Raw genomic sequence first — 12,432 nt, 5'->3', positions numbered from 1 at the left:
CTCTTTGCGTTGAGATCCACAAAACTTCAATTTTCTTCAGAACGTCTTCTAAGCCGTCCTTTCGTTGAAGTGTATTTACCTAGTTGTATTTACCTAGTTGTATTTTACGGGAAGGGGAGCTATGCTCGTGGGGTCCTGTCTTCATATCTCATTTTATCTAAACTATTTTTAAATTCATGTATTGTTTTTGCACACACCACTTTCTCATCTAACTTGTTCCAACTGTCTATTACTCTGTGAGGAAAGCTGTTCTTTTTCAAATCTCTTCTATAGCTGTCTTTTTTATTTTCTTTCCGTGTCCTCTTGTATTTCTGTCATCCCATTTTATCAGATTCTCTCTGTCAGTAATTTCTATGCCTTTTATGATTCTGTAAATAGCTATCAAATCTCCTCTCTTCTTTGCTCTAGTGTCTGTAGTTCAAGTTTTTGTAGTCTCTCTTCATATGATAGTTTTGAGAGTGTTGGTGCCAATTTTGTAATTGCTCTTTGTATTCTTTCAAGTTTTTTTATACATTTCTTTGTACTTGGTGACCATATCGTTGCTGCATATTCCAATCTTGGTCTTATCAGGGTGATTTGGATTTTCTTCACCATTTCTTCATCCAGGTATGTAAATTCCACTTTGATTGTTCTTATTAGGTTATAAGTTTCTCCAAAAATCTTATTTATATGTTTCTCAGGTGACATATTATTCATAACAATGACTCCCAGGTCCTTCTCATTTTCTACTTTTTTTATTCCTTCTTCTCCCAATTTATATGCTCCTGTTATTCTGTTTTTGCTTTTTCCAAATTCCATTATACTACACTTTTTTGTATTGAACTCCATCTCCCACTTCCTACTCCATTCTTGTACTTTATTTAGATCTCTCTGTAGTGATTCACAATCTTCTTCAGTTTTCACTCTTTTCAGTAGTTTTGCATCATCTGCAAAGAAGCTCATATAGCTTTCTATTCCTTCATCCATATCATTAATATATATAGCAAACATTATTGGGGCCAGAACTGTTTCCTGCGGAACACCGCTTATTACTTCATCCCATTTTGAGTGCTGGTTTCTTATCACTACTCTCATTTTTCTTTCTTGCAAAAAGTCCTCCATCCAATTTAGTAGTTTGCCCTGTATTCCTCCTTCAGTTTCTAATTTCTTAAGCAACTTCTTATGTGGTACTTTGTCAAAAGCTTTCTTTAGATCTAAAAATGCACAGTCCGCCCATCCATCTCTTTCTTGTATTATATCTATTAGCCTTGAATAGAAGCATATTAAATTGGTGACGCATGATCGTCCTTGTCTGAATCCAAATTGCCTTGGATTTAACACTTTGTTTTTTTCTAAATATTTTACCCATCTACTTTTGATAATTCTTTCACAAATTTTTGCTATTGTACTTGTTAGAGAGACTGGTCTATAGTTGGTAGGTTTTTCTTAACTTCCTCCTTTATATATAGGTACTATATTTGCTTTTTTCCAATCTTCTGAAACTTTTCCTTCTTTCAAGGAACTATTTAGTATGCTATGTATTTTGTCTGCCAGTTCATTCCTGCATTCTTTCAGTATCCAGTTTGCTATTTCATCTGGTCCATGCGATTTTCTGACATCAAGATTACTCAAGTGTGTTAATATTTCATTCTTTGTTACTTCTATTTCTTCCATAGGGGGGACTTTCTCTTTCCATTTGTTCTCTTCAGGTTGTATGTTCTCCCTTGTAAACACTGATTTAAAATGTTTGTTCATAATTTCCGCCATTTCCATTTCCTCAGTGTATTCAACTCCCTCCTGTCTTAATTTCTCCAAGTCTTGTTTGTTTTTCAATTTATTGTTTACAAATCTGTAGAATAGTTTTGGTTGATCTTTACACTTTTCTATGATATCTTTTTCATATTTTCTCTTTTCCTCTCTGCACGCTTGTACATATTCATTTCTATAACAGGTATATATTTTCCATTTTTCAGGTCTGTCTTTTTTCCATCTGGTCCAGGCTTTGTCTCTTTTGTCTTTGAACTCCCTACAACTTTTGTTGTACCAGCATTTTACATATTCTTTTTCTTGTTTTTGTCTTGGGACATACTTTTCCACTCCTTTTTTGTAAATTTTGGTCAAAATATTCCATTTCTCTTCCACTGTTGTTTCTTCTTTGTATATTTCTTCCCAGTTTTCTTGTTGAAAGAATTCTCTTATTTTATCAAAGTTTGTTTTTTCATACATCATTCTTCCTTTTCTATATTGCTCATTTCTTTTCCTATATTTTTCTTCATTAAGTTCCAGTTCAATCAATATGTGGTCACTTTTACTTATTGGTGTTTTATATTCAATTTTATCCACTATTCTAGGTTCGGATGTAATTACTAGGTCTAGTCTCGATGGCTCTTCTTCATTTCTATACCTAGTGTTCTCCTGTATCCATTGTGTAATTGTATGGTCAGTAACCATCTCAAGTAGAGCGTTTCCCCATGAGCCGTCTCCACCCTTTACTGTCATTTCTTCCCAGCAGATTTCTTTGCAATTAAAGTCGCCCATCATAACTATTTTTCCTCCCTCTTCCATTATCTTGTTTAATGTTATCTTTGTGTCCTCTAACATATTTTTATGTTCACTCTCTTCCCATGAGGCTGTTTTCGGGGGCACATAATTTATCACAAAATTTCTGTTCTTCTTATCTCTGTCTTCTACTTCCATCATTATCATCTCTACTGTATTCTTTCCATATGTGACACACTTCACGTTTATATCCTTCTTAGTCAGGAACATAACTCCACCCCCTTCCTTTTTCACTCTGTTTCTAATCCAATAATTATATGCATCATGTCCTACACTGTTGGGTGGTAGTGGGCCTTTTAATTTTGTTTCTACAATTCCCATTATGTCTGGTTCTTTTTCTTTCAAATAATCATTCAGCTCATTCAATCCTGTTATTAATCCATCTATATTTGTGTAAGACACTCTTAGTTTTCTGTCACTTCCATTGTGTTCTCTGTTTCCCTTTTGTTTTTCTCTTGTATGTCGACTTTCTTTAGTTTCATATTCACTACTCTCCAATAGAATCTCTCTTTTTCTGACTCCGTTCTTATCTCGTTTTTTTCCTTTGCTTCAAGTCTTTTCTGTTTTTCTTCCTCTCTTTCCTCTTTATTCATTTCCCTTTTTATCCATACCTTTTTATATTGTTCACTTGTTGCTAGTTTCCCTGTTATGGATAAGATATTCTCTGCCGTAGTTTGTGACCTGAATTTAATCTTAATTGGTCTGGTCTTTACTATATTTCCCTAGCCTGAATTTCTCTTCAATTTGTTTCATTATTTCTGGTTCATCTTCCTGAACTAATTCTAGTAAATTTCTTACTTTTTCATTTTCCTCTTTGATTCTTGTGGTTCTATTTGGGTTATGTTTCTCTTCCATTCCTAATATAATTATACATTTCTTTTTGTCAGCTAAGTCTCTTACTATATTCTCCTTCTGTCTCATCACTTTAATAACTGAGTTTTCAGTTTGTTCATTCATTTGCTGTCTGATTATATCAGTGAATGCAACTTTGCTATTTTCTTTATTTTTTTCCAACCCTCCTTGTTCTCCTTATTATTCTCCTTTAAGACTTTATTCTCATCTTTTACTTCTTTTAACTGTTTTTTTAAGTCTTCAATTTCCTTAGTTAAGTTTTTGTTCGCCTTCTCTAGTTCTTCCAATTTTTCAACCCTTTGTAGAACATTGTTAACATGACCGAACCTACGCTCCAAGTCCTCGATCATCTTATCGACCTTCTCTTCTAGTCTTGTCAGTCGGGGGGGGGGGGGGTTGTGTCCCCCCACCCTCTTTAAATCCCTGGAAAATATTCTCATCACTTTCTACTGTATTGCTCTTATCTATACTTCTAATCTTTACATTTTTATTAGACATTTCATCATCGTCGGGGGGGCCTTTTGTTTACCTTTCGCCTGTCTGCCTGAGCCAAGTCTACTCCTTCCTCATTTCCTTCCATTTCCCTCAGTAATCCCTCCCCTTTTCCTCTTTCCCTACTTTCCTACTACCCCACGAGCAATTTCCCCCCACCCTGTAAATACAATAGGCACTTCTCTTTGCGTTGGGATCCACAAAACTTCAATTTTCTTCAGAACGTCTTCTAAGCCGTCCATTCGTTGAAGTGTGTGTGTGCGCGCGTGTATGTGGTGTATGTATGTGGCGTTTGTGGCATATGTATGTGTTTGTGCGTATATACATGTGTATGTGGCGTATATGCATATGTGTATGTGGCTTATGTACATGTGTGTGTATGTGGCATATACACATTGTGTGTGTGTGGCGTATGTATATGTGTGTGTATGTGGCGTATGTATGTGTGTGTGGCATGTGTATTTACCTAGTTGTATTTACCTAGTTGTATTTTACGGGAAGGGGAGCTATGCTCGTTGGGTCCCGTCTTCATATCTCATTTTATCTAAACTATTTTTAAATTCATGTATTGTTTTTGCACACACCACTTTCTCATCTAACTTGTTCCAACTGTCTATTACCCTGTGATGTGTGTGCGTGTGTGTATGCGTCTGTGTTAACATGTACAAGTAAGTATGTACGTGTGTGTGTCTGTGTTCGTATTTGTGTGTACACGCACGCGCATTCACAACATACACTGGTTGTCTAATACGTGTCTACGTGTGCATGTCTACACGTGTGTAAGCGTGTATATGTCTGTTTTTGATCTCCCAAACCACCACCGCCAGTAACAAGAACCTCATAAGAGAAATTAAGACACGACATGTGCAGTCATTATCAGACTTATTAGTTGTGTTCCAAACGAAAGAAACAATACACTTTAACAGGTTAAAATTGTTTGCGATGTTGCTGCGTGTGTGCGTATGTGTGCCCGACTTGGCGCGAATTTTAAAACGGTTCTCTACATTTGAGATGGTTTTGAAATAAAATCCGCGTATGGTTGAATCCGTGTTATTCGAATCCGCATTATTTGAGGGACCCCTGTATGTATATATATATATATATATATATATATATAATATATATATATATATATATATATATATATATATATATATATATATATATATACATATATATATATATATATTATTATTTTCATGGAGGATAGGTGATTGTGGTGTTTCTTATTGTTTTGGTAAATGTTTTAGTAAGCATCCATCACACCATTATTGCCTGGCCACATTTTGTATTACGCATTTATTACGAAAATTGGCAGTGCGAAATTGTCAGTTCTATACATCTGGGTACATACTAAATAGCACCTGCCTAACTGTCGGAAGTACAACTTCACCTCATACTTCATTTCGTACACCAGAACCACCCATATTTGACGACATATAGGGCGCACTTTTTTCCAAAATTTTGGCTCAAAAAATCAACCTGCGTCTTATACATCATAGGTAAAGTTTGAGACCTCCCGTGGTTCTAGGCTAATCTTCTCTCTGACGCTCACTAACCCAGCTTACGTTCAGTTCCTAAACACCATGCATCTTTATTTTATTGCTGATATTATTGTATTATTACTGGTGCTTTAAAAGGAATTCGTATAAATGAAAGCAATCTAATCTGAAATGCTGTGACTTGTGTTTATAAACATCAGCTGACTGGCTCTCTGATTTACCGGTAATGCCATCTGTTGGCAAGGAATAAAACTACAGTATGATCGTTGCTAGCGCTGCCAGATGTATGGCCCAGTGCTGTACGACCTATGACATTTTGATTTAATTAGCAAATTTGTACAACTTTAGTCCATATGTACAACATTTTCAATGAATTGTTGATTTTCTAATGTACAACATTTTGAAGCCTTATTATACAACAATTGATTACTTTTAGCCGGAGATGTAGAGAGCAATCCTGGGCCCACCACAAAATACACATGCCCAACATGCTCTAAACCCATTACTTCGAGCAGACAGACAAAGGGCTCAGTTCAGTGCAATATGTGCAAAAACTGGGCCCACCTCACTTGTACAACACTTGCTGACACAAACCAATACACAAACATTTGGACATGTTCTACCTGCCCTCCAGTAACCCCACTCCCACCTCCCCAACCACAGCCAACACCCTTACCCACTCCCAATTTCCCTTTGCCCTTACCCCCGATTAGTACTCCCCTTCCTTTGTCCCCGATCTCTCCTTTCCCCCCCTCTGACCCAGATCCTACACCTTCCCCACTACCACCCCAACCTCAACCCCAAACGGCAACATACAACACATACAAAACACACAACATCAACATATTACAACACAACATTGACGGTATTAACACTAAAAAACATGAACTTGAACACTTTCTTAAACAACACAACATACACATTGCGATTTTACAAGAAACAAAACACCATCATTTCATAATTACACCACCATCAGACAAGACCGGACTGACGGCAATGGCGGTGGACTCATCACCCTGATCCACCACTCCATCTGTTTTGTGGACACAAGTGCCACAACCAAAATTCTCCTCCCTACCACAGATAACACAACAGAAACCCAATCCATTCGTATCCGCACAGGCAACAATTCAACACTGACAATAGTTAACATGTACATTCCCCCCCAATCATCCCCCACAGTTCCAAACACCTTCAGACCTCAACTTAGCCAACTAACCTCAATCCCCAACCTGATCATGGGTGGTGACTTCAACGCCAAGTCGTCTGCCTGGTATGTCGACAACCCTGACACAGACAGAGGGCTTGATATACAGACTCAATTCGACTCATTGACTATCATGAACAACACGCATAATCATACACATATCTCATACCAAGCCCTCTACACTCCCTCCTCTCCTGATATCACCTTTTGCTCCCCCTGCCTAACCCCAACAACATCATGGAGAGTGGTCGGAGCCCTTGGCTCTGACCACCTTCCAATCATCGTCACCACCAAAACAAGATGCACCCCAGCTGGCCACAGACACACTTACACCAATTACAAGAGAGCTAACTGGGAAGCCTTTACTGAAGAGACAGAACAACATTTTGAAACACTTAACAGTACACCAATCACAAACATAAACAATGCTGTGCACGCTTTTAATACAATCATACAAAACGCAGACAAGAGATACATCCCTAGAGGCAACAGAAAATCACACAACCCCAACTTCACACCAGAAGTCCAAGGCCTCATCAGACAACGTGACACACTTAAACATGATACTCCCACACCTATCCCTCAAAACATAGCAGACCAAATACAAACACTAAACACTGTGATTGCCAATAAAATACATGAACAAAAAACACAAAATTGGCAAAACTTTATCAATACACTTGATCACAAAACAAACACCAGCAAATTGTACAAAACACTCAACAGCATCACACTATCCAACACTAACACTACACGCTCTCACGCAGCAATAATCACAACAACAGATAATCTACCTCAAACAGACAACAAGCAAACGCACTCATACGTCATTTTGCACAGACGAGCCATCTTACATCTCACCCTGACGACCGACGCACCATTCGACGTAAGAAAGACTTCCCCACAGACTCAGACTATACACCCTTCATAGACAGTCAGACAAAACTCATAATGCATAATTCAAGCACTCATCTGCCTGTGGCCCTGATAACATAAGCAACATCCACCTAAAACACATTGGACCACAAGGTATACACGCACTCACAAACATTGCAAACTACAGCTATTCACACAACACTATACCCGACATCTGGAAGCATGGTAAAATAATCACCATTCCAAAACCGAACAAAGACCCAACAATCCCAACATCGCACCGCCCAATCACACTTCTCTGCACCCCCTCTAAAGTCATTGAACGCCTAATACTTAAACTTGTCACACCATATATTCCCCTTGCTGACTCACAACACGGTTTTAGGCCACTACACTCCACAAACACTCTTCTGACAAACCTCACACAAAGAATTTTAGATGGCATCAATTCAGATAGGCCCCACCACAGAACACTTCTTATAACATTGGACATTAGTAAAGCTTTTGATGCTATCCCCCGCCACAACCTAACAAATAAAATATATAACACAGACATGCACAATAACACCAAAAGATGGCTGGCCAATTATCTGGCAGGCAGGAATGCTCATGTGTCATATAATGGCCAATCATCGCACATCAGAAACATTAAGAACGGAGTACCACAGGGCTCAGTTCTATCCCCCACGTTATTTAATCTATACATGCATGACTTACCCACACCAGACATCTCAGAAATACAAATCTCTTCCTACGCAGACGACATAACAATCACATGCACACATCGTAACACAGACAAAGCTGCAGAAATAATCCAGCCTTACCTTGACACACTCAACACATGGTTCATCACAAACAGACTCAAAATAGCTCCAACCAAATCTACAGCAACACTTCTCACCAACTGGACAAAAGAACACAAATACATACCTCATCTCTACATCAACAACACTAATACCACACACAAACACACCGAAAATTCTTGGTGTAACATACGATACATCCATGTCTTTCAAACAACACCTCATAAACATAAAAAACAAATGCACACCTAGACTTAACGCACTTAAGTCAATCACTGGAACAACATTTGGACAAAACAAAGAAACTAATATAACAATATACAAACAATGCATACGCTCAGTGATGAATTATGCGAGTCCTGCATGGGCTCCTAATCTCAGTGAGACCCACCACAACACCCTTCAAATCATACAAAACAAAGCCCTAAAAACAATTACAGGCTGCACAAATACAACACCTACAGACCATTTACACCATGAAACAAAAGTCCTCAAAGTCAAGGACCACCTCGACATGAGAGGCACACAAACACTTGCTGCAGCCACCACAAACACATCACACCCGCTACACTACATAGCAGAACACCCACACACACCAAGAAACATTAAAACTACACCCAAAGACCTTTATTATGCACAGATACTCTCTTCTCTTCCTCCACAACCACCAAATACCAGCCTCCGGAAACATATTCATAATCATATCACTCACCGCTCCATTAACCCCTTCCATACGGTGCCGCACACGTAGGCGTCATGGACTTAGATCTCGGTGGCAGCAGCCAATGCCAGCCGTACGACGTGTCATAATAATACTCGCATCATAAAATATAGTCACCGCTTATATCGATCGTTCTCTCTTCACCCGTGAATTTTGATAACCATAGAAAATGCGATTACAAAAGAATTAGAAAGAATGTCATTATGGAGGGGCGACTACAATAAATATAATCAAGACGCCGATATGGCAGCCTCGCGAATACACTCGCTCCCCATGACGCCTATGTGTGCGGCACCGTATGGAAGGGGTTAACACACTGAAAGACAACACACTGCTGCATGCCAGACCCCCTGATATCCACCCTTCTGAATCCTCTCTCCCACGAAAGGACAGAGTCCACTTGGCCAGACTGCGATGCGGTCACCACCCAGCACTTCTAAGCTACCAGAAGAGGCTGGACGACCGTGTTGTGAACAGCTGCCCAGGATGTAACACTTCACCCCATACCATACAACACATAATGGAAGACTGCATTATACACAATCATGCACGCAAACAACACAACATACACTCTATAAAGGATTTGTGGGAAAACCCAGTTTCGGCTGTGGCCTTCCTTGGGGAGACGGGACTGCTCGGACAGACAGTCTAGGGAACGACAACAACAACAACAACAATTGATTACAAAGTACAGTATCATTATCATTATTATTTTTGTTATCATTATTATTTCCTGCTATTGAGCTGTCTTGTGTATGCTTATTGCTTGCCTGTACTGCCAAATTCCTTTATACAGCTATGTTTCTGCTTGTGTAATGTACAGCTAGACTGTTTTCAACAATATATGCTTAAATACACTAAAAACTTTTATCTTAAACCAGACCTGCTGAAATGAGGGTGCATCTTATATGCCCATGCGTCTTATATTCCATCAAATACAGTACATCCTAAAGGCTGATTTTATACCCCCAAGCTACCCCTGAAAAATTGCTGCTAGGGTTGCCAGTTTTGTCAATGAATAAAAAATTTTGGGTGCCTTTTATAGCCATTGGATAGGGCTACTTGGTTATTATCACAGATTTGACCCTCAACATAATGCCTAATTTTGGTGAATTTTTGAAATTGCAGCCTATGACATATGCAGCTGACACTGTAGGGGTTAAGCAGGAAAAGGAGAAGGCAGGAGATAGGGATGAGTGGAGAGTGACTGTGTATGGATGATGCTGTTGTGCAAGGAGGGGGATAAGGGATGAGGGTAGGGAGTACTTATGTGTGAATGATATTTTGATGCAGCCAGAAGAGATTTCTTGCCATCTTCTCTTTTTCTGCATGAAGGGATGGAGAAGGGGGGGGTTGCTGATTAAGTGAAATGGCCTTGCTGTGGATGTACTGTGTCTTGCTGCATTGTGTTTGACCCAATGCAGTTGGCAGATGCAGGGATGACTCATCATCCATGAGGAGTTGAGATGGGAGGGGTGGCGGGGAGTGAAATGGGTGGGAATAGGTGTGTACCTTTTACTTGGCTACCTTCTCTCAATATATAGATAGAATAAGGATTTTTTTTTTTTGTACGTGATGGGTATGTAAATGGGTCTGGGTTGGTTTCTGTGTCTCTGGCTATTAGGAAAAGAATTAGGAAGGCATGCACCAGGGTATTGACCTCCTGATGTGAAAAACTGGAATGAAAGAGGGGTAGATTGTTGGAGAGAAATGTTAAGGTGAAGAGAATGAGTTTTTGGGCCTGATCTAGAAACCTATCAGACTTCTCAGGGCTGCATAACCTTGTGGAGATGGGGCTCTTGTGTCCATTTGTGGTAAAGTCACATCAAACACAATTAGCAGTGGCGTTGTCTTTGGGTCTTCTTTATCACTTTGCTAGCAGAGAAGTTGTAGGTAGACTGGGCACAACATGAGAGAGTGTCAGAGAAGAAAGTTACATGTGAATGTGGGAAGAAGAGATGTACAAGAAATGATCATATTGGAAGTTTGAATATAATTATGAAGACTGAGAAGCTTGAGATAGAGACTTAAGTATTTGTGGTTGTAGGTAGTGAAGTGAGTAGATTGGTGATAGAATAAAGGGAGTGAAAAATGTCATAAGAAATAGGTATTTGGAGATGAATGCAAAGAGAAGGTTGTATGAAAGAATAATTGTAATTACTTAGAATATAAGAGAGGCAGAGGAAGAGACTTTATCTTTTTGGGATAAATTGATTAACAAATTTTATGGGCATTAAAAGATTAGGTTGAGGAAATTGTAGGTGAGGTAGAAAACTGGGTTAGAAAGGGAGTTGTCAAATAAGGTTTGTAAGAGAGTGCTAAGGTGTGTATGGAAAGAATGAATGAGAAAGCACTAGTAAAGAGTGTGGAAATCAGTTGTACAGGGTACAGGGAGTGAGTTTGAGAGGAAGACTGAGATGAATAGGCATGGTAAAATCACTCAACCCTGGTACAGCCCCAAATAAGATATGTTGAAAGTTTGATCACATGTATGACATGACATATATAGATGTGTTTCAATAATTATTATTATTAATATTTTTTATTAATTTACATTATTTTATTTTTCATTTATTTATTTTTTATTTATATTTTTTACACTTGTCACTTCATGTGGTATTTCTCATTTACTGATTTATATTCCAGTACTGCTTGAATGGTCATCCTAACAAGCCATGCAATATATTGACCTTCAAAAGCTGTACACTGATGCTGGACTGTGGTCTCAACATGTCCAGTGTCAGCCACTTCCTGCCACTGCCTTTAGTACCATCGCATCGCCTCAATGCACTCAATACTTGGGTTCCCAGGGAGGCTCAGGACTCGCAGCTGGAAGGAGTAGGTGAAGTTTTCTATATACATAGGCTAGTTTTTTAGATTCATTTGATCTTTCTCTCTCTCTCTCTCTCTCTCTCTCTCTCTCTCTCTCTCTCTCTCTATCTCTCACTCTCACACACACTCATTCGTTGGATGGACGGTGAAGATTGGAGTTCCGAAGAAAAAGTGAAATTTTCGTGGATCTCAACGCCAAGGAAGTACCTTATTGTATTTACAGGGAAGGGGAAAGCTCGTGGTGTAGTGGGAAGGTGAGGAAAAAGGAAAAGGGGAGGGATTACTGAGGGAAATGGAAGGAAATGAGGAAGGGGAGGACTTGGTCTAGGAGGCCAGGCGTCTTGTAAACAAGCGAAGGACCTATGATTTTGGTGAAGGGGTTAACAAAAATGTAAAGATTAGAAATATAGATAACAGCAGCACAATGGAATGTGAGGATAATAATTTCCAGGGATTTAATGAGGGGGGGATACCAACCTCCCCCGATTAGCAAAACTAGAGGAAAAACTTGAGAAAATGACTGAACATTGGGAAAGTAGATTCGGTAAAATGGCAGAGATTGCGCAGAGAGTTGACAAATTGGAAGAATTAGAGAATGTGAACAAAAAC

The 12,432-nt window shown here is 39.0% G+C and overlaps 1 protein-coding gene across 3 annotated transcripts in view; it reads left to right on the top strand.

Annotated features, from left to right (window-relative positions):
* Positions 1-12,432, top strand: part of IntS9 (integrator complex subunit 9) — a 186,163-nt gene that overhangs the window by 26,358 nt on the left and 147,373 nt on the right. For 2 of the 3 annotated variants that reach the window (XM_076189262.1, XM_076189260.1), the window contains exon 2: positions 11,638-11,829. The exons of the other annotated variant lie outside the window; for it this stretch is intronic. In XM_076189262.1, coding sequence (XP_076045377.1) covers positions 11,777-11,829 — 53 coding nt within the window. In that variant the 5' untranslated portion in view covers positions 11,638-11,776. The remainder of the gene's footprint in view (positions 1-11,637; positions 11,830-12,432) is intronic. 3 annotated transcript variants of the gene reach the window in all.

The sequence above is a fragment of the Oratosquilla oratoria genome, chromosome 8 (assembly GCF_046742065.1).
Source record: "Oratosquilla oratoria isolate Oo_2021 chromosome 8, ASM4674206v1, whole genome shotgun sequence".
NCBI lineage: Eukaryota > Metazoa > Arthropoda > Malacostraca > Stomatopoda > Squillidae > Oratosquilla > Oratosquilla oratoria.
Note: the sequence above shows the minus strand (reverse complement) of the source record. Positions and strands in the feature narration are given on the sequence as shown.